The sequence below is a fragment of the Pelodiscus sinensis genome, chromosome 11 (genome assembly GCF_049634645.1).
Source record: "Pelodiscus sinensis isolate JC-2024 chromosome 11, ASM4963464v1, whole genome shotgun sequence".
Lineage (NCBI taxonomy): Eukaryota > Metazoa > Chordata > Testudines > Trionychidae > Pelodiscus > Pelodiscus sinensis.
In genome coordinates, this window is record NC_134721.1 from 24706023 (window position 1) to 24733955 (window position 27933).

General features: G+C 43.7%; 1 protein-coding gene across 1 annotated transcript; it reads left to right on the forward strand.

The window, feature by feature from the left end:
- The first annotated feature begins 2184 nt into the window (after window positions 1–2184).
- SEC61A1 (SEC61 translocon subunit alpha 1) lies at window positions 2185–25634 on the forward strand. Its single transcript, XM_006120220.4, has 12 exons — window positions 2185–2340; window positions 6158–6225; window positions 6847–6912; window positions 7014–7092; window positions 8866–8997; window positions 11025–11134; window positions 11386–11539; window positions 13694–13854; window positions 14690–14887; window positions 19958–20149; window positions 21564–21640; window positions 23841–25634. The coding sequence occupies exons 1-12, from the start codon at window positions 2334–2336 to the stop codon at window positions 24025–24027; spliced, it is 1431 nt and encodes a 476-aa protein (XP_006120282.1). The 5' UTR covers window positions 2185–2333; the 3' UTR covers window positions 24028–25634.
- The last annotated feature ends 2299 nt before the right edge of the window (window positions 25635–27933 follow it).

A 27933-nucleotide genomic window follows, 5' to 3' on the forward strand; every position in this document is an offset into this window, starting at 1 on the left:
CCCTGTTTGTAAGTAGGGATCTGATATAAGTCGGATCCATGTAACCCGGGGACTGCCTGTACTGCTGAAAAAGGGTGGTGATTATAGTGGATCACAAATTAAATATAAGTCTATAATGTGACACAGTTGCAGAAAAGACTAATATCATTTTGAGGTGTAAGACATGGGAGATACTTGTCCCACTCTACTTGACACTGGTCAAGACTCTGCTAGAGCATTGTGTCTTATTTTGGGTACATTTTAGGAAAGATGTATATAAATTGGAGAATCTAGAGGAGGACAACAAAAATGATAAAAGGTTTAGAAAACCTGACACGTGAGGAAAGGTTAAAAAAAAACTTGGCATGTTTCATTTTGAAAAAAGAAGGCAGATTAGGGACCTAATAATGATCTTCAAATAAGCTAAGGGCTGTTATAAAGAGGACAATAATTAATTGATCTCCCTGTCCATTGATTGTAGGACAAGTAGTAATGGGGTTAATCTGAGTAAGGGACATAAGAACACAAAAATGCCACATAAGGTCAGACCAAAGGTCCATCTAGCCCAATATCTCAGACAGGTTTCCAAGGATGATTATGGAATCTACACCACTGGATATTTTAAACCCCTCTCAGATATTGAGGTGGGTGAACCACTGGCTTGGGAGGCTAGTGCTCCCCATCAGCCCTTCTGTCCAAGGTCCTGCCCGTTCCACAGCCAGCAAAGCCCAGCATCCCGTTGCGGCTGCAGCTCCTGCCCCATGGCACTAACCTCTCCCCATCTTCTCCTGTGGCCATTAGCATCTGTCCCAGGCTAGCACCATCTCTCCAGAGCACCAAAGGCCAGGCATCACAGTTTCAGCCCCGGATCATGTGGAGGCCAGGCAACGTGGCCCTGGCCTTCCCAGCCCTGGAGCATAGAGAGGCTGAGCAGCCAGCCATGGGAGAGCCAGAAGCAGCAGAGAACTTGGGGCAGAGTGTGGCTGGTTCACATCTGCCTGTTTGAGGAAGCTTTATTTCCCCGTTTCTGATACTTGCTGCCCATGCTGTCAGGAATAGTCTGGGTTTACATAGTCCTGCCTCAGTGCACTGAGCTGGACTTGATGACCTCTTAAAGTCCCTTCCAGACCTACATTTCTGAGATTCTATGCATGTCTGTAAAGTACCTAGCACATCATGGGTGCTACCATAAACAAATACAACAGCAGCAATAAGGATGCCTTCATGTTTATCATATTCTAATGTAACAGGATGGCATGTAGACATTGTGATGCAATTCTATTACAGGGTGAAAAGTTTCAGAGGGGTAGCCATATTAGTCTGTAACTGAAAAAGCTTAAAAAATAATGAATAGTCTTGCAGCACCTTAGTGACTAACAAAAAATGTAGATGGTATCATGAGCTTCTGTGGGCACAACCCACTTCTTCAGATGAATGGAGTTCAGGGGTACAGTTTTTCTGCTATTTATTTGGAAACTGGACCCCTGAACTCCATTCATCTGAAGAAATGGGTTGTGCCCATGGAAGTACACAATACCATCTACCTTTTTTGTTAGTTTCTAAGGTGCTGCAAGACTATTCATTATTTTTAAGTTAGTAGACGGGTGAGTGACACTCACTTCATCCTTTGTCTCGTGATAATTGATGTTTCTTTAAAGCCTCAGCTCCTGCGAGTGCATGAGAATAGCAGCTTTCATTTAAAAAAATGTGTTGCCCTCATGGATGCAGAGAAAAATCTTGAAATAGGAGCCAGTAAGACTAAAAAACTGGTTTTGGTTTAAAACAAAAGTAAAAGACCAATCACCAGACCCCTACATGGCTTTATTTTTTAAAATCTCATCCCAACTGCATGATTTTTGGGGACCTGTGTCATGATGACTGACAGCTGAGCTGACCTTCCCCTCCAAAACTTTCAGGTTCCCCCTTTCCTGTAAGAAAACTAAAGTGCCTAGATCCTCGCCCATCTGTAAGATGGAGGTGAAACAAGCGTAAACTCCAAGTCCCAGCAAGCCATGGGCCACCTTGGGCCGTAGCGTAGGCTCAAGAAGCCGCATGGAATCCTGGGAGTTGTAGTCTTCATAGTCTAATGAGTACAAGGGAGCCTGGTGGACGCAGTGCATGATGGGACTGTGGGAAGCCCTGTGGGCAGGGCGGGACTCAGCGGCGGTGACTGCGAGGGAGTTGTAGTTCTTGGTGTCGGGAGGCCGCTGCGCATGCGCGGCGGAGCGCGGCGACCCCGTGCGTGGCAGGAAGCGGAAGGGGGCCGGTAGGGCTCGAGCACTGACGTGTCTCTCGAGTGAGCCTGAGTCTCCTCCCGGCTTCGGTTCCCTCTCTGGACAGGAAAAGCGGCCGAGATGGGCAGTGAGTGTCGGCGCGCGCCCGGGGGCTGGGGCCGATGGAGGGGTCGCTGAGGCGGGCGAGGGGAAGGGGGGGACTCGGCCGCGTGGCCAGTGCAGCGTTCAGGCTCCTCTGAATGACCCCCAGCTGGGCTGGCAGCGCCCTGCTGCCCCCCCCCTCCCCCAGCCGTGCCCTGGGCTGGCAGCGCCCTGCTGCCCCCCCCCTCCCCCAGCCGTGCCCTGGGCTGGCAGCGCCCTGCTGCCCCCCCCCCCCTCCCCCAGCCGTGCCCTGGGCTGGCAGCGCCCTGCTGCCCCCCCCCTCCCCCAGCCGTGCCCTGGGCTGGCAGCGCCCTGCTGCCCCCCCCCCCTCCCCCAGCCGTGCCCTGGGCTGGCAGCGCCCTGCTGCCCCCCCCCTCCCCCAGCCGTGCCCTGGGCTGGCAGCGCCCTGCTGCCCCCCCCCCTCCCCCAGCCGTGCCCTGGGCTGGCAGCGCCCTGCTGCCCCCCCCCCTCCCCCAGCCGTGCCCTGGGCTGGCAGCGCCCTGCTGCCCCCCCCCCTCCCCCAGCCGTGCCCTGGGCTGGCAGCGCCCTGCTGCCCCCCCCCCTCCCCCAGCCGTGCCCTGGGCTGGCAGCGCCCTGCTGCCCCCCCCCCCTCCCCCAGCCGTGCCCTGGGCTGGCAGCGCCCTGCTGCCCCCCCCCCTCCCCCAGCCGTGCCCTGGGCTGGCAGCGCCCTGCTGCCCCCCCCTCCCCCAGCCGTGCCCTGGGCTGGCAGCGCCCTGCTGCCCCCCCCCTCCCCCAGCCGTGCCCTGGGCTGGCAGCGCCCTGCTGCCCCCCCCTCCCCCAGCCGTGCCCTGGGCTGGCAGCGCCCTGCTGCCCCCCCCTCCCCCAGCCGTGCCCTGGGCTGGCAGCGCCCTGCTGCCCCCCCCCTCCCCCAGCCGTGCCCTGGGCTGGCAGCGCCCTGCTGCCCCCCCCCTCCCCCAGCCGTGCCCTGGGCTGGCAGCGCCCTGCTGCCCCCCCCCTCCCCCAGCCGTGCCCTGGGCTGGCAGCGCCCTGCTGCCCCCCCCCTCCCCCAGCCGTGCCCTGGGCTGGCAGCGCCCTGCTGCCCCCCCCTCCCCCAGCCGTGCCCTGGGCTGGCAGCGCCCTGCTGCCCCCCCCCCTCCCCCAGCCGTGCCCTGGGCTGGCAGCGCCCTGCTCCCCCCCCCCCTCCCCCAGCCGTGCCCTGGGCTGGCAGCGCCCTGCTGCCCCCCCCCCCCAGCCGTGCCCTGGGCTGGCAGCGCCCTGCTGCCTTCCACCAGACTCTTCTCTTCCCTCCCCCCCCCCCCCCCCGCTGTACCCTTAGTTGGCAGTGCCCTGCTCCCTACCTCCCTGGAACCTCGCCAGTTGTGCCCTGGTTTGGCAGTGTCCTGCTGCTCACTCCACACCACCACCCCCTTCACGCCCCTCCACCTATGCCCTGCCTTGGTGTAGTGTATTGTTTATGCAGGGCCAGGGAGATGCTATTGCTTCCTGAAATGTTCTGCCATCCCAGGCTCCATCCAGGATCCTTTTCTTACCCACTAACTGGTCTTTGCCTCTAGGAGCTCATAATGCTGTTTTGCCACTTTATAGTCTTATTCTTTTATCAAACTGATAAAACAAGATTATTTCCTCCTAATAAAATGTACCTCACATCTCTGCTGCTGCATAAATTTGCTTGTGTTAGGTCAGAGTTAGCTTTCTCATATTGGTCATCATTCTACCCCTTGCTTAGCATTATCTTATTAGCCACAGGTTCTAATTTTGGTGACAATAGGAAAGAAATTTTCAGCAGTATGCCGAGTACCAAATGTATAATAAAATGTATTAGGGAAAGCTATGTCTGATGTCTGGAGGTCAGGCTTGATGTCTTGACTTCATGTGCCTGTGGATCGTCTAAAGCAGTGTTTCTCAACCTTTTTTTATAAAGTACCCCTTTAAAAAAAATTATAAGTACCCACAGTACCTACAGTTTTCAGACACACACCATTGTTTTCTACCATTGCAACACATTTGTTTAAACAACTTAATTGTAGCTGGGTGGGTGATGAAATTGTGGGTGTAAAAAGTACAGAAATAATAAAAGCGCTGTAAAACTTAAAACAAAAATTCAGTTTTCTCCAAATTTCAGTTGTGTTGATGTATCCCCCCCAGACTTCTCTTGAGTACTCCTAAGGGTATTCATACCACTGGTTGAGAAACACTCTTCTAAAGCAGGGGTGGGGAACCTGAGGCCCTGTTGTAAACTTTAGTAGGCATGTCAGTGAATCTGTTGCAGTGCCGTAGTCAAATGGAATTGCTTGCAGAATGGGTGATGGTCTGTAACCCTAAGCTAAAAATCTGTCGTTATTCCTGAATAACAGAAACCCACAACCATGAAAGATAGTCATGTCCCTAGTTAATAGAATTCTCAAGATTGTTTGTTTGAGGAGGAAAAACCAGTTAGGTCAAGGTTTCCCAACCTATGGGTTGGGATCCAAATATGGGTCACCATTACATTTCAAAAGGGTCGCCAAGTGTCTCCCCAGGTGGCTCTGCCCTCCCTCCCTCCTCTTCCCCACCTCCGTTTTTTTGAATTGCCTTGGGTCACCAAGTCTTCCTGAATTGTCAAAATGGGTCACCACCTGGAAAAGTTTGGGAACTGCTGTGTTAGGTTCTGGAAAGCACACACCACATTGGTTGCTCTAAAAGTGAAAGAGGCGGTATTTGCAGAAAGTGAAAAACTACAATCCAAGAAATTTCTCATGCAAATTAATAGTTAGTCAGTTGTTTCTAGTCTAGTCTTAAACAGGATACCTTTTAGTATGAATTTCATATATCCAGAGAGCTACCAAAAGTGATTGTTTCAGTGTTTTCCTGCTATCTTTCATGAAATGGGTGTAAAGGAAGTATATCCTATCAAATAACTTCTGCAATCTGAGATTCAACTGTTGTCCTCCTTTTGAATTTCCTGCGACCTTATGTTCCTGTCTTGAAAAAGCTGTTTATTTTATAACTGTTAAATCTAAAAGAAAAGTTCATAGTCCAGGCCTATATTAGTTACCTTAGCCTTAGGATTTAAGGAAAGGGAAGGTAACTTTTGAGACTTCACATCCTTTTTAAGGCTAACCACCCTTATGCTGGTGAGGAGTTTCACATACAAATCTTGAAGGATTGTTTGAGTACTTGTTTAGCCAGTGACTGTACGGGGTTCAACCATTTATCCCCAAAGTAGTTTCAGCTAGGGATGTGAACTCCCGTTAAAGAATTGTTAACTGGGATGGTGTGGCAGGCCTGGTTGTGCTAGAGCATCCTTCTACCTGCAGCACATCACAGGTTGGGGTTTCCTTGGTCCAGAGGTGACATGGGCTGCTCCAGCCACTTGTTACCTGGTAATCATTCCCTGATAAGGGTGGTGTTTACAGAGTAATCCATTAACCCTTTACATCCCTAGTTTCAGCCTTCCATATAAATTCAGCTCACATTATGCTTCAAATAACCACCATAGTATAGCAAGTGGAAGGATGCAGACGAGTATATTTCTAGAAAACAAAGTAAGTTAGTGAAACGAACGTTCTTTCCCTCTTCTCAAGAAAGAGTTATAAAACACTCAACTCAGCCATGTATATTAAGTTTGCCATTTCTTATCACACTCTTTTAAAAGTGCAGCTACCTTGTTAGTGCAATTGGTCAGATGTACCTAGAATAGATAAGGATGAGATGACCACCTAGTCCCTAACCTTGCAAATATAGAAACTTATATTTTTTTCAGATTTCTGTACCTAATCATCAAGTTTGCCATAAGTTCCATATCTGTATGTGCGCTTGACCTTTTAATTTTTGTTTTGCAGTTAAATTTCTTGAAGTAATTAAGCCCTTCTGTGTTATCTTGCCTGAAATTCAAAAGCCAGAAAGGAAGGTATGTTATTGAGATGTCCTTCAGGAATCTATTTGTAAAAGATAAGATTTCTAAGCCTAAAGTTTGCTCTATATTCAATTTTTGTACCAGTGCAAATGCCAGCAGTGCATTTATTTTTAACTGGCATAATTACATACTTGATATGTGTTGTACTGCTGTAATACCAGTGCAGAACAACTTTTGTGCATAGGTAAGGCCTGAGTTATATGATAAGTGTGAGAGTGAATGAATTTGAGGAGCTAAAATGGTATCTTAAAATTCAAAATGTTCTCTTTTCCTCCCCCCTCCTTAAAAACATCAGATTTGAATAAATCTTAGGGTAAAATCTTAGCTTTTTTTGGTAGAATATTAAACTAGTAAGAATCAATTTCACTGGATCGGTACTGGAACTACCTTATACTTCTTGCATAAGTTTGTTTGCTTGAGTTGGTTTCAGTAAAGATTTACTATTTTTCTTTCAGGACTTGATAGTATAGTTGGGATGAAAAGGGATTTGATAATTTACTTTGGTCTTGTGTTTTACTATAAGTATGAGTCGTCATATATAATTTACCTCATTTGCTTAATAGACCAGCTGTTGTGACAGTGACAACATACTGTCATTCTCATTTATGTTTTCAGATTCAATTTAAGGAAAAAGTACTATGGACAGCTATCACACTTTTCATCTTTTTAGTATGCTGCCAGGTATGTTTGTAACATTCTTTCATCTTCCTTTCAAATAAAAAGGGAAACAAATTCAGTGTTTTAATTTAACCTAACCTCATTTTCATTGCTTGGAAATTCAGATTCCTCTGTTTGGTATCATGTCATCAGACTCAGCAGATCCTTTCTATTGGATGAGAGTAATTCTGGCTTCAAATAGAGGTAAGATCCTGCTTTTCTCAGTTGCCAGTACAGAGGTTTATATTTCCGGTTGCCTTGTTATTTTGTGTGTTTGAACATTTGGGATTGTATTCTTAGTTGATAGATTTATTTTCTCTTGAAGTAGACATCTGGATTAGAGCAATAAACACAGCATAAATAGAAAAGATAAATTGGGATAGGAATTGACGTGCATTAAAATTATATATGGATAAACACAGGATCAGTTGCATACATGGAAGTGAAGGACATATAGCCTTTGGAAAGAAAGTGGGAACAGAACAGCTCATAAATACTCATAAAATAGAAGTTATGAAATTCTGCTGTACATTACTTGTATTCTGATACATAATCCCAGCTTGGTATTTTTTGTCGTGGTGACACTTTTGCCACTCACACAATGCAACCTGTTCAGGTTGGCTAGTTGTACAGTAGCTTGTTGAAGCTTTTTTTCTGCTGCTATAAACTAGATGGAGTATCAGTCACTTCAGTGGACCTCTTGATACTAGTTGGAGTGTATGTATGTATCAGGTGATGTCAGCGATTATAGCATAATGGGCAGTGCAGAGATTTGCATGTAACTAAGAAAAATGGTTGTATAGTGAGCTGATGCATCAAAAATATTTGAGTGTCATCCTTCAGAGGAAGAGTGTGAAGCTTTACCATTTTTATGCCATCTTATATCTGGCATAGATATTAGGGATGTCAATGTGTAGTAGTCTACACGATTAACTGATACGCTTAGGCTTATCAGTTAATCTTGTTGACTACTTGCATTCTCCTGCCTACCCCAGTTCCTCTGTATCAGATGCAGCAAGGGGTGGGAGAGGGAATGGGAGCCAGTGTCCGTGAAGAACTGGCTTTAAGCAGGCTCCCCAAAAGCACGGGATGCACCCCGCCCCCATGCTGCTGCCTTTGATAGGCAGCAATGTGGAGGGTGAAGGGGGCAGGCTGGAGCCGAAACACGTGGGGAGCTGGCTTTTAAGCAAGCTCCCCACGCGTGCCAGCTCTGCAGACTCACTGGCTCCTGCAAATGCAGTGGGAGGGAGGCAGGCAGGAGCTGGTGCTGGCACCCCAGCACCAACTCTGTGGTGCTGCCTCTGTCCTCCTCCCGCTGCCACCTCTATCAGACACAGCAGCGCAAGGCGTGGGGGAGGGGAGGAATCAGGGGTGGCTGCTGCAAAGCAGCCTCTGTCTGCAGTGGCTTGGGCTCACTGTGGACAGAGGCTGGTCTGCGGCAGCAGCCCCTGTCCACAAAGGGTCCAAGCTTACAGCAGACAGAGGCTGCTATTGCGGAGCAGCCTCTGTCTGTGGGGAGCTCAGAACTCCACAGACAGGGGCTGCTGCCACACCATGCTGCTGCCTGTGATACAGCACGGGGTAGCAAGGGGCTCCCTGGGAGTGGGACTTGGGAGTACACTGGCTGCCAGCCCCTCCCACGGGGACTATCAAATAGTCTTGTAACCACTAAGATTTCATGAAGTTATCCGATATATAACATCCCTAGTAGATATGCCAGAAAATAGTAACCTTAATGCAGAACACATGATACTAAGGATTAATTCTGTCAGCCAAATTAGTTTTCATCAAATTCCAGATAGCTTTTAAACTTTTTCTTTTTAAACTGACTCAAAGAAGGAGGTACCATGAGTCTCTTCTTATTCTATTGGTACCATGAAGAGTTGGGCGGAATGAAAAGTCAAACTTTTCACTTTGAGATGGGTCTGGAAATCGTGAAATGCAACAACTGTCATTCTCCTTTTTTTTATCTGACAGGAACATTGATGGAGCTTGGTATTTCACCCATTGTCACTTCTGGGCTCATCATGCAACTCTTGGCTGGTGCCAAGATAATTGAGGTTGGTGACACGCCGAAAGACAGAGCTCTCTTCAATGGGGCACAGAAATGTAAGTAGCAACTGATATCAGGGAGGCTCATGTAGTGTGAGGCCTGACATAAACAATAGAAATTATGAACTAGATCTGTAAAAAATCTTGGAATCTGATATGTCAGCTTCCCTAGAGGTTAGTTTCTTGATTCTGAATTTTAGTACTTCAGTGCATTGATTTATTGTGTGCTGTTTCTTGACCTGTGTGAAATTATCTGATGGGTTTCAATTCAGTTTTTAATGGTTGTCACATGATCAGGGCTTGACAAATAATGTAATCTACTCGCCAGGTGAGTAGATTACAACCTGGAAGAGCCGGCGCAGAGTGATCTGTGCAGAATGCGGAACCGCGTGGCTGGCGAGGGGGGCTCGCCGCTGCTTGGCGAGCCCTGCACATGATGATGTCCCTGCTGCAGTCTCAGCAGAGAGGTCAAGTATTAAAAGGACCATGGAGACCCAGAAACCATCCAGATCTCTAAAAATGATCAATTTTGATTAGGATCAAAGTACAATAGACGTGGGAAATGCTGAGGCAATTCTGTGCTGCTGGTGTGTCTCTTGTGTGACACATCTTGAGATTCATGTCCTTTAAGCTGGCTCTTTTCAATAGTAAAAATTGCTATGCTCTCTCTGTAACATACAGATTTCAGTTAATCTTCTCTGCAACTTGTTTTTGCACAAGGAACAATTAAGTTCCAAAATCTGTTTGTTAAAGACAAACTCACCTAAATTGCTTAAGTATTAGATTAATGTTTAGGATTAAAATCCAATTTAATCAGTTAACCAGTTAAACGGGATCCCGGCAGAAGACTGCTCCAGCCTGGCTCATTGCTCTCACAGCTGTGCAGTGTTTCTCAAGATCTTAAGAGTTTCCAGTCACTGACTTCAGTGATCAGACTTCATTTCGACACTGAATTCAAATGTCTGTTTTATTAGTTATTGTGTACTTCCCCCATTACCATTTTAGTTTGCTATGTATGAGCATATCTAGACTACGTAGGTTTTTTTCAAAAAAAACCCTGGCCCTTTTTCCGAAAAAACTTCACCTTCATCTAGACTGCAGTCGCGTTCTTTTGAAATTAAATTGAAAGAATGCGGCGGTTTTGTCGACATTGATAAACTTCATTTTACAAGGAAGAACGCCTTTTTCGAAAGAGCTCTTTCAAAAAAAGGCGCGTATGGACTTGGGAGAGGCAGTTGTTTAAAAAAAAGAGGTCTCCAGGAAAAACCCTGGTGGACAATCCGTTTACACTAATGACAGCTCTATAGTTCCTGTCTCCAGCCAGGACTTAAAGTGGCAGCTGTCGGGGGTGGCGAGCTTCCACACAGCAATAGCGACCCCCTCTTCTCCAGGGGAATGGCGGGCTGCAAGTGGGTGTCCTGTCCTTGGAGGGCAGAGATGAGCCAGGCACACAGCTCCATGAAGGTGGCCTTCCACATGTGGAAGTTGCTGAGCTGCTGCTGGTCGTCCCACTGCTCCAGATCTAGGCGGCCCCACTGGTCTGAACTGGTGTCCAGCCTCCAAATTTGCCCCTCCAACATGAGGTTCAGGGTGAGGGTCTGAAGGCCAGGCTGAGTCAAGCTGGGTCAGGACTGTCCTGACGGTCTGATGAAGCTGCTGCAGAAGCTGCAGCATGGTAGTGTGGGGCCATTGCATGTCCAAGGCATGTCCATGGCCAAAAAGAAAATACGCTGTAGCATCCAAGAAAGCTGGGCAACTAGAGCACATGCTGCAAAAGCTTTGCTGTTCCTTGGAAAGTTAGGGAAGCAAGCAACTGTAGCAGAGAAACAGCTGTCTAGAAGGGTCCCTTTAAGCACATCTCTCAGCTAGTCTCAGGCAGCAGTAACTGCTGCCCTAATGTCCTGCCAGAAGTGGTTCCAGGTTGCCTTTTTGTGACAGAGCTCCTAGTAGTCTGGACGCTCTCTTTAGAAAGAAGCTTTTTTGAAAATTCTCTTTTGAAAAATCTTCTTTTGAAAGAAGCTTGCAATCTAGATGTACCCTATCTGTCATATAAACATAGTATTTTTGTTTTACGTATCTTACAGTGTTCGGCATGATTATTACCATCGGTCAGTCTATTGTCTATGTAATGACAGGGATGTATGGAGATCCATCTGAGATGGGTGCTGGTATCTGTTTGCTTATCACTATTCAGGTAACTTTTATACTGGACCATCTTATATCGCTCTTCAAAATCAAACTATCCTTTTATCCCAGTGGGGTCTAGAGGATGCAGTTATACAGACTCGTGAGAGTTGAAAGCACATGTCTGCTAACCAAGTATATCTTATCTTCTTGTCATCTTTAATGGTACAAAACATTTGTATCAAGTCAGTTTTGTTACAAAAAAATAAAAAGGGATGATGCCTCCAGTAAATAACATCAGTTCTTTTTCCCCCTCCCCAGCTTTTTGTTGCTGGATTGATCGTTCTACTATTGGATGAGCTTTTACAGAAAGGATATGGTCTTGGTTCTGGCATCTCTCTCTTCATTGCTACCAACATCTGTGAGACTATTGTATGGAAAGCATTCAGCCCTACCACTGTGAACACAGGCCGAGGTAACTCATGCTCTATCCTCTTTGCTTCTGTTACGATTTAAGTATTCTGTAATATACAAGATGACAGGATTGTCTGAGGAGCTTCATGTGCACTCTTCCACATTCTAAAGCTCCACTCATAAGTAGTAATTTCTTCAATAAATATCCAGAGCACAGAGAATTTCAGCAACACAAACATTGTATTGCTATGCACCAAAAAAAGGAAATTAAGTTAAATAGTAAATTAATACTGCTTCTCTCAGCCCGTGCAATTTTTATCAAGTGAAATCTCAGGGTATGAAAGAATAAATAAAGAACAAGGTTTCATGGGGGATATGAAGAACTGCAAAGAGAGGAGATGGAAAGAAAGAAGGGCATTCTCATTTTGTAAAGTATTGGGTGCTCAAAGACAGGAAACTAATTTCAGTTGTGCTAATAAGCTGTAATATAGTATGATCAAATGTTCAGTCCACAGCTTTCTCTGTTCACTCTTCATTGCCCATTGTAAGTCTGCAGAAGATGTCAACCAGACCTTCCATATCTCCTTAAATGTATGCTTTAATCAGAGTCTGGAATGAAGAATGGCAGTCTTAACAACTGGCTCAGTTAAGATCAAACTAGCTCAGACCAGTGGTCCGACTAGCTGAGTAACCTGTCTTCTGACAGTGCGTGGTGTCAGGTGCTTCAGAGAGAATGAACAGAAGAGGGCAGTTATTGATAATCCAGCCTCTGTCGTCCAGTCTCAGCTCCTGGCAGTAAGAGGCTTACGAATACCCAGAGCATGGGGTTGTGTCCCTGACTGTCTTGGCTAGTAGCCATCAATGGACCTATCCTCCATGAATTTATCCATTTCTTTTTTGAGCCCAGTTACACTTTTGGCCTTTACAACATCTTTGGCAACAAATTCCTCAGGAACTTGTGTTGTGTGAAACAGTACTACTTTATGTAACTTGCTGCCTTTTCATTTCATTTGAAGTCACCTGGTTTTTGTGTTACCTGAAGGGGTAAATAACATTAATTTACCTTTCTCTATGCCATTCATGATTTTGTACATCTCTATCGTATCCCTCCTCAGTTGTCTCTCTTCCGAGCTAAATAGTTCCAGTCTTTTTAATAGCTCCTCATATAGAAACTGTTCCATACCCCAATCATTTTTATTGCCCTTTTGTATATTTATTCCAATTCTAATTTGTCTCTCTTTGAAATGGGGCAACCAAAACTGTATGCAGTATTCAAAGTGTGGGCGTACCATGAATTTATGTAGTGGCATTATCTTTTCCTAATCTTCAGAATTGGTTGCTGGGAGTCTTATGAGTCTGTCATTTCAAAATTTCACTTTTCTTCAAAGGGCAGTGGTTTTGTCTCTCAGAATGTATAGTTATGGCAGAATCCAAGCTACTGCTTATTAAAGATCTTGGGTCCCTAATTTTTGAACACTTTTTTTTCCCTGTGTGATTTCACCCCCTCCCCCGCCGGGCAGAAAAGTCAAAAATGTTTGCTTTGTGATAGTGAGTTCTCAAAGCAAAGAACTTCAAAGTAGGAAAACAGAACAATACATTTCTTTGAAACAACTCTCTCATAAAAATTATTACATTTCTGCTTCTATTTTAATCCCATGCTGCTGTGTTTAGCTCTGTGTCTATTGCTGATAAGTGCTTTGGAAAACCTAGATTTTTAACAAATTTGTTCTCTTGGTGCAGATTGTTGACTTCTTTGGATAATTCAGTGCTTCATGTTGCTCTGAATTCTGTGGGTATGAAGTGCACTGTTTACATCTCTCATGTTCCTTGTGTTTTATCATCTTGAATGTTTTCTCATCTTGAATGTTCTTTGGCACTGTCTAAAATAGCCAGATGGTATGGGGTGTCTGTATGGCATTAGCAGATGTACCTTATGCTATGAAGACATATTTTTCCTTATGTTAACATGTTTCTTATAGAAGAAATAGCCTTCAGGGTGGGATTTTAAAAAGTGCACAGCATTGGCCTAACTGAGCCTATAGAAATCAATGGCAATACTCTTTACTGACTTTAGTGGGATCACAGTTAGGTCAGCAGCAAGCACTTCTGATAATCCCACCCTAAGTACTGTATTTCAGAAGCCTAGTTAATATCCCAGTTCAGATGGTTAAATACTTGAATTCACCATTCTCCTCCTCTCCCTTTCTCATGAAAGGAATGGAGTTTGAAGGCGCCATCATTGCTCTGTTCCATCTGCTGGCTACTCGTACGGACAAAGTCAGAGCTCTCCGAGAGGCCTTTTACCGCCAGAACCTCCCTAACCTCATGAACCTGATTGCCACCATTTTTGTCTTTGCTGTTGTCATTTATTTCCAGGTCAGTCATAATCTAGAATAATGTTTAAAACTGCTGCTGGTTGAAATAATAAAGTCTTCTATTTCCTCTTACAAATGCAATCTGATCAGTTTTGAGTGCAGATCCTAACAACTCTTCCATAGAAAAGTTAACAGTTGTGAAGATAAATATGAATTTATGGAGTTTAAAATATTTAGCTCTTCTGTGGCTTTAAATGAGAATTGACATGTCTGTTTAAAAATGGATTTTTTTCTGTAGTTTGAAGAGTTAAACTTCACCTTTTAGTGCATATAGAAGACTCCTATTCACTTGTGGGTGTGCATACAACAGCCAGGGCCTCAGTCACCTGAAAAGGCTGCAACATCCTCCTTTGGCTTTCTGTGACCTCCAAAAGGCTTGAGAACTATTGTAGGCTGAGAGAGATGATGGATGTGTATTAAGAGACCTTGCCAAAAATGTCAGTGTTTTGCTAAAGATACCCTGAGCCCATAAAAACGTGAGTCCATGTAAAGCAGCAAAATGGCTAATAGGTAGCAAATAAATCTTTTGTGTATGTAGCTTTGAAATTTCCATTCTTGGTTCAATGCTGAGTTTTCGGCAATTTTACACTCTCCTTTGAGTATCTTGGCATTTTGTAAAGTCACATATTTAATCTACCCTGTCCAGCAGTCTGAATTGGTCCAAGGTCTTGGCAGAAGAGTTTAAAAAGAGGGTTGATTTAGTAGAATGTTTGACACCCATGTGGTTCAAGGCAAGATTTTTGTCGAGGCCTTGCAGGGCCTGCTGTTGTGTGGTGTCATTGCTATCAATGTATATTAAGAGTTACAGTGAGGTGTTTTCACTTGGCATTTTTCAGGGCTTCAGAGTGGACCTCCCCATCAAATCTGCCCGCTACCGTGGCCAATACAACACTTATCCTATCAAGCTGTTCTATACTTCGAATATTCCCATCATTCTTCAATCTGCATTGGTATCTAATCTGTACGTCATCTCCCAGATGCTGTCAGCTCGCTTCAGTGGCAACTTGTTGGTTAGTCTGCTGGGCACCTGGTCTGTAAGTATCCACCATTTTTGTGTAGCCTATTGTACATCATGCCAGAGCCCCACCAGAATGCCCATATCTCTCAATGTAGTGACACTTTTCCTGGCCAAATGATGCACATTGAGAGTGACAGCCCAACGTGTGATGTTTTTCTATCATTATTGACTGAGGAGTACATGACCTGCTATGTTTAACATGTGTCTTTAATCTGTGACTTGCTGTTATTTTTTCCTCCCTTGCTAAACTAGTATGTTTTATTTTTTCATTTGTCCCTTGTATTCCCATTGTTAGTTTAGAAAATATTCATAATCTGAAACTTGAATTCCCATAGCAGAGATAAAGGAGGGACAAGGCAGAATGGGGGGGTTAAAATCAAATCAGTATCTTAGATGCCTATATACAAACGTAAGAAGTATGGGGAATAAGCAGGAGGAGCTTGAAGTGCTAATAAATAAACACAACTATGACGTTGGTATACAGAGACTTGGTGGGAAAATACACGATTGGAATATTGGTATAGAACAGGGCTACTCAACTTTTGAAGCCCCGGGAGCCACTAATGATACTCATAGCACATGCCGAGGGCTGCAATTTAAGTGTGGTTGCATATATATTCAAATATATGCAAATAGCATCTTTCACACTGATGGGCATGAATACAAAGATTAAGGCAAGATTACACAACATGTAGACCCCATTTGAGTCAGTTCTTCTGATATTAATAAAATGCAATATTGCCTCATTTCCACCCATATGACAGCACTTTTAATGAGCAGTGACAGTCCAGGAATTTAACTACTAAAACACATATCAACAGAACACCATTATACTGACTTGCTGTTTTGAACCATGTTCCCAGTGGAGGCCATGATCAAAGGATCCCACCTGTGGGCCGCATGTTGAGCCCCGTGTAAACCCAAACCGCACCGCTTCCCAATGTCCGGTTCTCCCCCCCCCCGGCGCCCTTCCTGTTTTCTGCCAGCCTGTTCTCCTCTCCCCCCCCCCCCCCCCCACACCCCTCCTCCCGGCCAACCCCGCTCCCCTCCCAGCCGGTCCTCCTCCCTCTCCCCCATCTGAGATCAAGTGCATCCAATATTTTTTTTGAAGCCACCTGGTAACCCGAAAAACAAGAATGATGTCAGGGTAGGGGTCTCCTACAGACCACCTTTCAGGCAAAAGAGGTGGATGAGGTTTTTTTTAAACAACTAATAAAATCATCCAAAGCACAGGATTTAGTGATGATGGGGAACTTCAATTATCCAGACATCTATTGGGAAACTAACACAGCAGGAGACAGATTATCCAAAAAGTTCTTGGACTGCATTAGAGACAAATTTTATTTCAGAAGGTTGAGAGAGTTACTGCGGGGAAGCTAATCTTGATTTGATTTTTACAAATAGGGAGGAACTGGTTGAAAGTTTGAAAATGGAAGGCAATTTGGATTAAAGTGATCATGAAATTCATAGAGTTCATGATACTAAGGAATGGTAGAACAGAGAACAGCAAAATAGAGACAGTTGTTTTCAGGGGGGCAGATTTTAGAAAACTCAGCTGGTAGTTAAGCTCCCATGGGAAGAAAGACTAAGAGGAAAAACTACTGAAGAGAGTTTGCAGTTTTTTAAAGGGACGTTATTAAGGGCCCAAAAGCAAACTATTCCCTGGCATAGGAAAGATAGAAAAGTGTGGCAGGAGGTCATCTCAGATCAACCAGGAGATATTACATGATCTAAAAATAAAAAAGGAGTCATATAAAAAGTGGAAACTGGGTCAAATTGCAAAGGATGAATATAAGCATAGAACACAAGTATGCAGGGGCAAGATTAGACAGGCAAAGGCACAAAACGAGCTAAATCTAGCTAGAGACATAAAGGGTAACAAGACATTCTACAAATATATTAGAAGCCATGGGAGGATCAAGGACAGGGGGGTAGGTCCATTGCTCAATGAAGAGGGAAAAACAATAATAGGAAACTTGGAAATGGCAGAAGTGCTTAATGACTTATTTGTTTCAGTTTTCACCAAGAAGTTTGATGGTGATGGGATGCCTAACATAGTGAATGCTAGTGGAAGTGGGGTAGAAGTTTTATTTTATTTTAAAATTTAAAAATTACTTAATCTTAGATGTCTGCAAGTCACCAGGGCCTGATGAAATACATCCTAGAACAGTGTTTCTCAACTTTATAAAAAAAAGTACCCCTTTACAAAAAAAAAAATTAAGTACCCCAAGTACCTACAGTTTTCACCATAATATTTTTCTGCCATTGCAACACATTTGTTTAAATGACTTAATCGTAGCCAGGTGAGCAATAACATTTTTGGGTGTAAAAAGTACAAAAATAATAAAGCACTGTAAAATTTAAAACAAAAATTTAGTTTTCTCCAAATGTCAGTTGTATTGACGTACCCCCCCCCCCCCCCCGACTTCTCTCAAGTACTCCTAAGGGTACTCGTACCACTGATTGAGAGAAACTGTCCTAGAATACTCAAGGACCTGATAGAGGAGGTATCTGAGCCGTTAGCTATCGTCTTTGAAAAATCATGGAAGTGTGGAGAGATTCCAAAAAAGTGGAAAAGGGCAAATATAATGCCCATCTATAAAAAGGGAAATAAGAACAACCCAGGAAACTACAGACCAGTCAGTTTAATTTCTATGCCAGGGATGATAAAGGAGTGGGTAATTAAGGAATTCATCTGGAAGAAAATAAGGTGATAGGTAACAGCCGGCATGGATTTGTAAAGAACAAATCATGTCAAACCAATCTGATATCCTATCAAAGAAAGCTATCAAGCCTTGTGGATAAGGGAAAAGTGGTGGACATGGTATATCTAGACTTTAGTAATACATTTGACATAGTCTCACATGACCTTCTTATCAATAAACTAGGGAAATACAACCTAGATGGGGCTACTATAAGGTGGGTGCATAACTGCCTGGATAACCGTTATCAGAGAGTAGTTATTAAATGGTTCATAGTCATGCTGGAAGGGCATAACAAGTGGGGTTCTGCAGGGGTCTGTTTTGGGACTGGTTCTGTTCAAAATATTGATCCGTGATTTAGATGATGGCACGGAGAGTACCGTATTTTCCGGCGTATAAGACGACTTTTTATACTAAAAAACATCCCCCAAAAATTGGGGGTCGTCTTATACGCTGGGTATAAACATACAGGCAGTCCCCGACTTGCAGGTACGAATGGCGCTTTTCTCGCCCCGGAGGACACGGACTGCGGGACCTCGCGGTCCCGCCGCCCGTGTACTCCGGGGCGAGAAAAGCTGCTCCGCGTCTCCCTGGTCTGCAGACCAGGAAGCCACGGAGCAAAGCCATGGAGGGGCTCCGGCAGCGGGGCAGCCCAGATGACGCCGGCAGTGGGACAGCCACGGCGCCTCAGAGGCTTTGCTCCCGGTGTCCCTGGTCTGCTGGAGACGGTCTCCAGCAGACCAGGGACACTGGGAGCAAAGCCGCAGCCGCAGCGGGGTCCCGCGCCTCTGAGGCTTTGCTGCCGGTTGGCCTCTTAAGGGGGGGTAGTCTTATACGGCGAGTATAGGAGAAAGCCTATGTTTTAACTAGAAAATTAGGGGGTCGTCTTATACGCCCAGTCGCCTTATACGCCGGAAAATACGGTACTCTGCTTAAGTTTGCAGATGATACCAAGCTGGGAGAGGTTGCAACTGCTTCGGAGGATAGAGTCATAATTCAAAATGATTTGGACATACTGGAGAAATGGTCTAAAATAAATAGGTTGAAGTTTAATAAGGTCAAATGCAAAGTGCTCCACTTAGGAAAGAACAATCAGTTTCACACATACAGAATGGGAAGGAGTACTGCAGAAAGGAACTAGGGGTCATAGTGAACCACAAGCTATATATGAGCCAACAGTGTGACACTGTTGCAAAAAATGCGAACATGATTTTAGGATGCATTAACAGGAGTGTTGTGAGGAAGACATGAGAAGTCATTCTTCCTCTCTACTCTGCGCTGATTAGGCCTCAATTAGGAGTATTGTGTCCAGGTCTGGGCACTGCATTTTAAGAAAGATGTGGAAAAATTGGAGAAGGTCCAGAGAAGAGCAACAAAAATGATTAAAAATCTAGAAAACATGATCTGTGAGGGAACACTGTAAGAACTGGATTTTAGTTTTAAAAAGATACAACCGAGAGGGGACATGATAGCGGTTTTTCAAGTAACTTAGGGTATGTCTACACTACCCCGCTAGTTCGAACTAGCGGGGTAATGTATGCATACCGCACTTGCTAATGAAGCCCGGGATTTGAATTTCCCGGGCTTCATTAGCATAAGCGGGGAGCCGCCATTTTTAAATCCCCGCTGCTTCGAACCCCGTGTAGCGCGGCTACACGGGGCTCGAACTAGGTAGTTCGGACTAGGGTCCTAGTCCGAACTACCGTTACTCCTCGTGAAACGAGGTGTACCGGTAGTTCGGAATAGGCACCCTAGTCCGAACTACCTAGTTCGAGCCCCGTGTAGCCGCGCTACACGGGGTTCGAAGCAGCGGGGATTTAAAAATGGCGGCTCCCCGCTTATGCTAATGAAGCCCGGGAAATTCAAATCCCGGGCTTCATTAGCAAGTGAGGTATGCATACATTACCCTCCTAGTTCGAACTAGGAGGGTAGTGTAGACATACCCTTAGAGTGTTACAAGGAGGAGGGAGAAAAATTGCTCTCCTTAGCTTCTGATAATAGGACAAGAATCAATGGGGCTTAAATTGCAGCAAGGGAGGTTTAGGTTGGATATTAGGAAAAGCTTCCTGCCTGTCAGGGTGGAATAAATTGCCTAGGAAGGTTGTAGAATGTCCATCACTGGAGATATATTTCAGAGCAAGTTGTATAAACATCTGTCAGGGATGATGTAGATTCTAGACCGTGCTTGGTCATGCCGTGAGGGCAGGGGACTGGACTTGATGACCTCTTGAGGTCCCTTCTAGTTCTAGTATTCTACGATTCTGTGATATATACACACACAAGTACTAACTACTAAGGGATGATGCATTTAACTCGATTTAGTCTAACTGCTAACAAATAGGGATACACAACTGAACAGTACAAACCTGTCTGTTTCTTTTCAGGACACTTCATCTGGAGGCCCTGCTCGCTCTTATCCAGTTGGTGGACTTTGCTATTATCTGTCACCCCCTGAATCCTTTGGTTCAGTGTTAGAAGATCCTGTCCATGCAGTTGTTTATATTGTGTTTATGCTGGGCTCCTGTGCTTTCTTCTCCAAGACATGGATTGAAGTCTCTGGCTCCTCTGCCAAAGATGTAAGTTAGAGAAATAGATTTACAGGATAAAACCAGGAGATTTATTCTGCAGTAATTACTATTTGAGCAGTAATATTCTGAAATGGACAATATAGCCTGGTGCCAGATTTCCTTTTTAGTAAAACCACCACTTATATGGAGTACCTTTTTGTCTGTGGATTACAAAGCCCATAAAGGTGGTAAGCATTTCCACTCCCATTTTACAGAGGGGAAAACAGGCAGAGTACCAGGGTCTCCTGATTCCCATTTGGTGCTCACTCAATCACATGGCCTTTTCCAGTCCCTTCTAGAAAACCCTGGGTGGGTGACATAGCATTAGAGATGCCGGAGATGCATGAATATCACTTGAGTAGCATAGAAAGAAACAGAACAATATGAAAGAAAAACTTTGTCGCTTAATAAGGAGCACAGCACATAGCCTGGAGCATTACATTTGGAGCCTAGCGGTCAGATGACAGCTGAACTGTGTGAGGGTAACCTGCACACAGTACTTTAACATGTCTGTGCCTGGAAAAAACAAGCTCTCATGGGCTGTCTGTGGAGATTCATAACTGTAAGTGGCTGTTTCACACTTGCTTAATTGGAGATGTCAAAAATAGTTCAGTGTATACACATATCAGTATCTGGCTCTTCAGTCATTCAGATGTGTAACACTCATGAACAAAATGTTTCATTTCGGGATGTGAATGTTAACTGGTAAGCCTCACCCTTACTGGTTAAGGTTAACCAGTGGGGGCTGGAGCAGCACCCTGCCTGCTGTGAGCAGGGGCTGCTTTAGCCCCACGGGGAGCAGGCACTGCTGTAAAAGAGACCTGCCCAGAGCAGACACTGTCTGGCAGGCTCAGGCACCTTAAAGGCAGGAACTTCTCTGGTGTGCAGAGTAGCCCCTGCCTGCGACTCCTCCACCCCTTCTCCTTTAATCAGTTAAACAACATGTTTGACCAGTTAACCAATTAAATGCAATATTACATCTCTAGTTTCATTCTTAAATCACATTGCTTGTAGCTATTGGAGAGGGTAAAATGGCTGATAGTATGGCAGGTTTTAGTTAGGAAGAAATAGGTTTTGCAGCCATGGGGAGTTATTAAAGAAATCGAGTACCAAACAATGAGCATTTGAGATTGCATTTGGCTGCTTGCTGCCAAATGTGGCTGAGTTCGTATCTGGAGTTCTGTACAGATCTTCGCTGGGTTTTACTTGTGTGTTGCTTGTAGAATAGTGGAATAAGGCACTATTAAACTTACACTTAATAATTGGAAAAAGCTTCACTTCATTTCTCCCCCCCCCCCCCATTTCTTGGAAGATAGCTGGCAGGTAACCACAGAAATACCATGCTTTTAATTCCAGGTAGCTGTGAAATTAACCTAAAAAAGTGAAACTAAATTTCTTTATTGAATTTCTTGGCTCAATACAGGTTGCCAAACAACTAAAAGAACAACAGATGGTAATGAGGGGCCATAGAGAAACTTCCATGGTCCATGAACTAAACAGGTGAGCTACAAATATGTGGTTAATTGTACTAAGTGTCGTGGAATATATTGCTATTCATATAGTATCAGTACTAAAATAAGCAGTGTCTTCAGAAGATCAGAACTGGGTTGTTCTTTCAAGCACAGTGCTAATGTGAGATGCTAGCCTACTGAGTAAAGTCATATCTACTCAAGGCTGGGCCTGTCAGCAGTCCAATGTATTTCTACCTTTATATCTGAAGGATTTAGTTCAGCGCTCTCTCTGGTGCTGTAAGTTCTGGGTTCAGTCCTTGCTAAGAACTATGGTTGAGCATGCAAACTTATATATAGTTCCTCACACAAATAAGTTAGCAGTCACCTGTCCCAGTTAACTACAAAAATCCTGCATTGTGGGGTGATGATCCCCAAATTAGCCATGCCCACCATACAGCATGCAGTTATTCTAACTGGTCTTGAGCTCTGCTTGTGGTTGGGAGGACTACAAAACGTAAAACTTAAGAGAGATGGCTGCATGTCATGCAGTAAAAATTCATTTTTACTGTATTGGTAGGAATATATTCAGTGTTTAATTAGCACTTTGAAAATATAAAGTGTTGCATATACATTAATCTTTATTACAGTAAATATTGTTCATCACAGTTAGCAGATGTCTCAGTTACATACCTCTCTGTGTAAAAGCTATAGTGTTCTAAGTTTGTTTCAAATCCCAAACAAGTACTTAATAAACTGTTTGGTACAGAGGTGGAGCACAAAGTGATGCTTTGAGCTCTGTAGTGCTTGCCACTGCAATTCTTACTGCTACTGTGGAGATGTAATGTGGCAAGACTACAGGTCCCAGCTTGCTTTGCCCCATCTTGATCCTAGCTGTAAGCCACTTAAAATGAGATGGAGTATTTTCTGGGACCTAATTGCTGCCCCTGTGTTTTCCTGGTTGTAGTCTTACTTCATTCTATTCTCAGGCCCCTTGGCAATGTTTGTCCTTAGCTGGGCCATGCTCGGGCCTCCTCGATTAGTATATTGAGCCTACTGCATGTTCTTCCTCTTGGTTTACTGGATCAACAAGGAAAGAGAGAGTTGTGATACTGAGGGGGAAAATCTCGCTCCCCTGGGGTACAGAGCCCCCAGAAGGGTCCGAGGCCGGAGGTCAAATCAGTGAGGCAGGAGAGAAACCTAGAAGGGAAAACTTTATGATGCATGCATGCAGGCTGTCACTTCCAAGAGTGAAACAGCAGCCCTGACAGACAGATTCAGTTGTGGATTGTTTTTCTTTAACATATCAAAGTCTCAGCAGAAGCACTCTGAGACTTCTGTTCACCCCAGGAGTGCTAGAAGTAAGTTTTACAGAACAAAGCCATATGAGAATGTGGAGTGGAGAAGTCTACAAGGCAAACTGTGACAAAGATAAGGGTTTACATGACAAATTGTAACAGACTAGGAATATCCATGAACTTGAGATGGGAGGCATTGTAAGGGTCTTGATTAGAGCTAATTTGATTTCTCTCTGTTACAGAGAGAGAGGTCTGGAAAACTTTTAACCCTTACAGCAGTTTTCTTTAGAGAGTTTTGATTTCCTGCACAGTCCCCCCTTTAGACACAATTGGAGTTATTTGATTTTTCTCCCACAATACTAAGGGTCTTTGTTTTTTATTTGTAATAGTTATCTTAAGCTGCTGAAAAATTACTCTTAGGTACCTAGTTTTTATGAGGTCCAGCTCCATGTTCTTTCTTTTTAAAGGAATTGATTGTAGAAAACACTCACCTCTTCAGTTCAGGCTGTTCTCCCAGCTAGGTATATCTTATAGTAGAGGTCCCAAAGTGTGGGTATGACACTCTATGAAGGTGTGGAGCAGCCTTTTGGGAGGCACAGTGAGGAGGGAATACCACCCAACACTTCTCTGCTGCCAGCTCTGCTGCAGTCCTAGCCACATCCTCAGCTTGACTGCACTCCTGACCCTGTACCAGTTCCCAGCCTTGGCTGCTGGCCATGGCTCCATTCCCAGCCTGGGGCCGAGAGTGGAAGCTCTACCATAGGCTAGCTGTGACTCTGTCAGCATGGCCCCAGCCTTGTCCTCCTTTACCATGTCTCAGGCTGCATGAGGGGAGGTTAAGGGGGGCATGTCCCTCTAATTTAGGGACCACTGTCCTACAGGAATACCAGTCCTTCGTGTGAAAGGTAGCATAATGTTTGACTGTGCTTTTCTTTTCACCATTGTGTTTTACAGATACATTCCCACAGCTGCTGCATTTGGTGGCCTTTGCATCGGAGCTCTTTCTGTCCTGGCAGACTTCCTTGGCGCAATTGGGTCTGGAACGGGAATCTTGCTAGCTGTCACTATCATTTATCAGTACTTTGAAATTTTTGTAAAGGAGCAGAGTGAAGTTGGAAGCATGGGAGCTCTTCTCTTCTAAACCTAGCTTCTCATGGACCTAGGAAAGAGAGAGGCATATTCTTGAATTATCCAGTCAGGTGAAAAGAAATAAAACTCGGGCACATCATGCTATAGGAACATGTATTTTAATAATGTTTCCAAAGTGCATTTCCTTTGTTCATTTTTTAGCATATTATTTGTTTTATAAATTGATGGAAAATGTGCAAAAACACTTTTAAAGAAAAACTGTTTATTTTTAATTACTTATTAGGAAAACCAACTTCCTGAATTGGATTAAGTTTGGAAAGTCTTTAATTTTTCATCCCCTTGCTGAAATGCTAGATCTGACGCTTTCAAAGGCTTCAGTAAATAGACGGGGGGAGGGAGGAGGGTTATGTATTGGGATTTTTTTCCATATATTTTGTGTTTGCAGCTCCTCTGCAGTGGATGTGGTGAGAGAAATTTCACCCTCTTATGCTGGAGTTCGTTAATTATGGTTGTAAGCACAATGTTTACTATGTTCAGTTTATATGTTTTTTGGAATATGGTATATTTGGTGAGGCATTTTCTGTGTATTTCCGAAGAGATGTCTTTACTTCCAAATGTCTTGTAAACTAAGCTAGGTTTTGTCAAATGCTGAATATTGGCTCGAGACTGTTGCCTAGTTTCTGTAGAGGTTGGAAATGCTTTCCCTTCTGTAAGCTGAAAACTCAGGTCAGTTTAGGTTTCTCTGTGGGAAGCTATTATTGTGCCTAAGAGTTGTAACCTTATAATTTGGTAATATGGGGAAGCCTTGTAAGTGTTCATCTACCATGGACCACCGTTATTTCTAGCACTGGCACTGAAATTAGTTGGGAATTGAATGTCACATCTTTGGAGGCAAATCTTTTGTCTTTTGTTAAATCCAGACTTCTCTCATTAAAAATAAGTAATACTCTAGTAGCCATGAGGATATCATTGTCTGGTTGCTTTTTTTCCCCTAGTGAACTGTGAGATCCATTGCTACAGAATGCCACAAATTTAATTTACATTTCTGTCCAAAACCTTGTCACTGTCCATGTAGAAGTTAGTTACCCTTTTGTCATCTCCGAAGTATGCTTAAAATGTACCCTTGCTGACTTAAAGTGTGTAGAGAAAACACTTGTCTGGAAACCTATGGCCTCCATTTTTTTCTGAGGACAACTCCAATCAAAATGGAGATTTACCTTTAAAAGGTCTTTAAGAAAAAAAAAAGAAGAAAAATCCTCAACTTCTAACTTTAATTGGTGTTAAGCGCCTTAAATATTGATAAATTCAAACTTTTGTGTACCGAGGCATTCCTTCCTGAGACAGTATTGATCAACTTGGGAATCAGAATGGGAAGTGGTAGTGTTGGAGTGGTTTTTTGTATTGCACCAAAATGACGGTATTTTCTACTCTTATTCTGAAAATGTAAAAGACAGTTTCTGTTTCAGTGAGTGACAGAATCTTTTCTATTACATATTCCTGAGGAAAGTAGAGACAGGGCCCTCTGTAGGCTATGTACCTAAAAACAGAAACGTAAACACTTAAAATGGACAAGGACCTGAATTGGAAAAAAAACAAAAGTGATGGAATAAAGTAGCCATGAATAAATAAAACATTTTAAAAGTCCACTTGTTAATTTCACACTATGCTTGTTCTGTTTTTTATCCAGTGTCTGTTTTGAAATAGCAGCATGTGACAACAAGTTTTTATGTAAAATCTGACCGTTCAGAAGTGATTTTTGAGGGGAGGGGAAAGGGGATGTCTCTTACAAAGGCCAGTCAAGGATATCACTTCTGAGCAAACAGTTCTGGCTGGGTTAGAACTGTACTTGCATTTTCAGTTAGAATTTTTCTTTGAACTGGCTGCAGTTTAGACAAACGATTGAGTTTCTGAGTAGCACTTGTTCTGTGCATCTGTGTATTGTTGCCTAGTGGTGGAACTTGTACATCTTAAGTAGATGTGTTCTGAAGGCAGAATTTGATCATAAAATGGACATTTAGAATAAAAATGAAGAGCTAATGCCTAACAGTCTGCTTTATAATTAAATAAAGTACATCTTTGGAACTAACAGTTGACTTTTAGTGCATTAAATACAGTACCATTGCAAGTGCATGCTTAAAAGACAATGAACGTGAATGTTAAGACTGATGCGTATTAAAGAGTGTACAAAGGTAGTCGCTGCCCCCAGAGAATTTACAATCTATGTATAAAACAGGATTCAGCAGGTGTCTAAAACAAGCAAATAAGTGTCAAGATAGGGACAAAGAGGTAACAAAATGAATATGTAGTAAGTCAAAGTATTGCCTAGTATCTGCATATTACTAAATTTGTCTCTACCAAAGTTCTTTGTAGCATGACCCTGTTATATTAAGTACAACAATTACAATAATCAAGATGTGATGAGTTTCTGACTATTTTCTGCCCTTTCCTCTGAGGTTGCAGGTTTCTGATCTAATGGGGGAAGAAAACATTAGCCTTTTAGAAAGTATCCTTTCCTTCCCCTGAAAATCTTCTCCCGGCTCTTCTGAAGTTCAGTCTGGACTGTGGTTTCTAATACCACTGTAGAGAAGAGATTCTCAAAGTAGTGGAAGAAAGTAGTCACAACCATATATACCAAAGGATACAATTTAAAAAAATGAACAATTTTTTTCATTTTTTTAAATTGTATCCTTTGGTATATATGGTTGTGACTACTTTCTTCCACTATTTGATCTGAGGAAGTGGGTCTGGCCCACGAAAGCTCATCATCTAATAAACCATCTTGTTAGTCTTTAAAGTGCTACATTGTCCTGCATTTTGCTTCAACTACCCCAGACTAACACGGCTACATTTCTATCACTATTCTCAAAGTAGTGTGTGCTGCAGAATGGAGCTATGTGCTGTTCAGTACAAGTTAGCAGCTAGAAAAAAGGACATCCGAAAAAAATACTTTTTACGTAATCAACAGTTGCCACAAGAATATTGTGTGATTGCAAATAGGATGAAGTGGCTCACGCAACTCTAGATATAAGGGGAGGTGTCCATAAAGTCTGTTAAAATGTTTTCTATAAATATATCCAAGGAAAATATTAACAACCTCCTGTTGTAGGCAATATTCTAAATGGACTGTGTAGAGATGGGGCCTTGGTACAACTGTAGCTAGCACTATAGAGAATTTATTTGCAAAGCACTTTTCAACTAAGCTTTTGAATAAACTGGGAAGTGTACTATGTTCCTGTCACTGGGACATAAGATGAGATTATGACTTATGCAATAGGCTAGTTCATCAGGGCAAGCTGCCTTAATAAATATGAAATTTTGACTCTACCCTCTGCTTTTCCCACTTGATCTCTCTTTCAATCAATGTGAATAAGCAGTAACACATTTCTGATGGCCCTCTGTTCCCTCCAGCCTCCCAAAAACACATGCAACATTTTGTGCACTGCTGTTTGCTTATTGACATAGTATGACATAATTGACAGATGCTCAGTCTAGGGATGTTAAATGTCATTTAATCAACTCATTGACTAGTCAATGGATTTTCCATTGATTCGTTGATAAGAGGGGGGAGCTGCAGCAGGGTTAGCTCCTGGCACTGTGAACTAACCCCGCTGCAGCTCTGCCTTTTAAAAGTATTAAGAGCCTGCCAGCTTTTAATACATTTAAAAGGCTGGTGTGCAGTTGAGGAGACCTGGTGCAAACCGGGCCAGCTGATTCCTGGCTTGCACCTGGTCTCCCATTGTGCACCAGCCTTAAATGTAAAAATGAAGTACAGTGGGGACCTGATGCAAGCTGGAAATCAGCTATCCCGGCTTGCACTGGGTCCCCACCACTGCCCACCAGCCTTTTAAATGTATTAAAAGCTGGCAGGCTCTTAATACATTTAAAAGGCTGAGATGCAGCAGAGGGACCCTGTGTGAGCCAGCCCAGCTGATTCCCAGCTCACACCCAGTCCCCACTG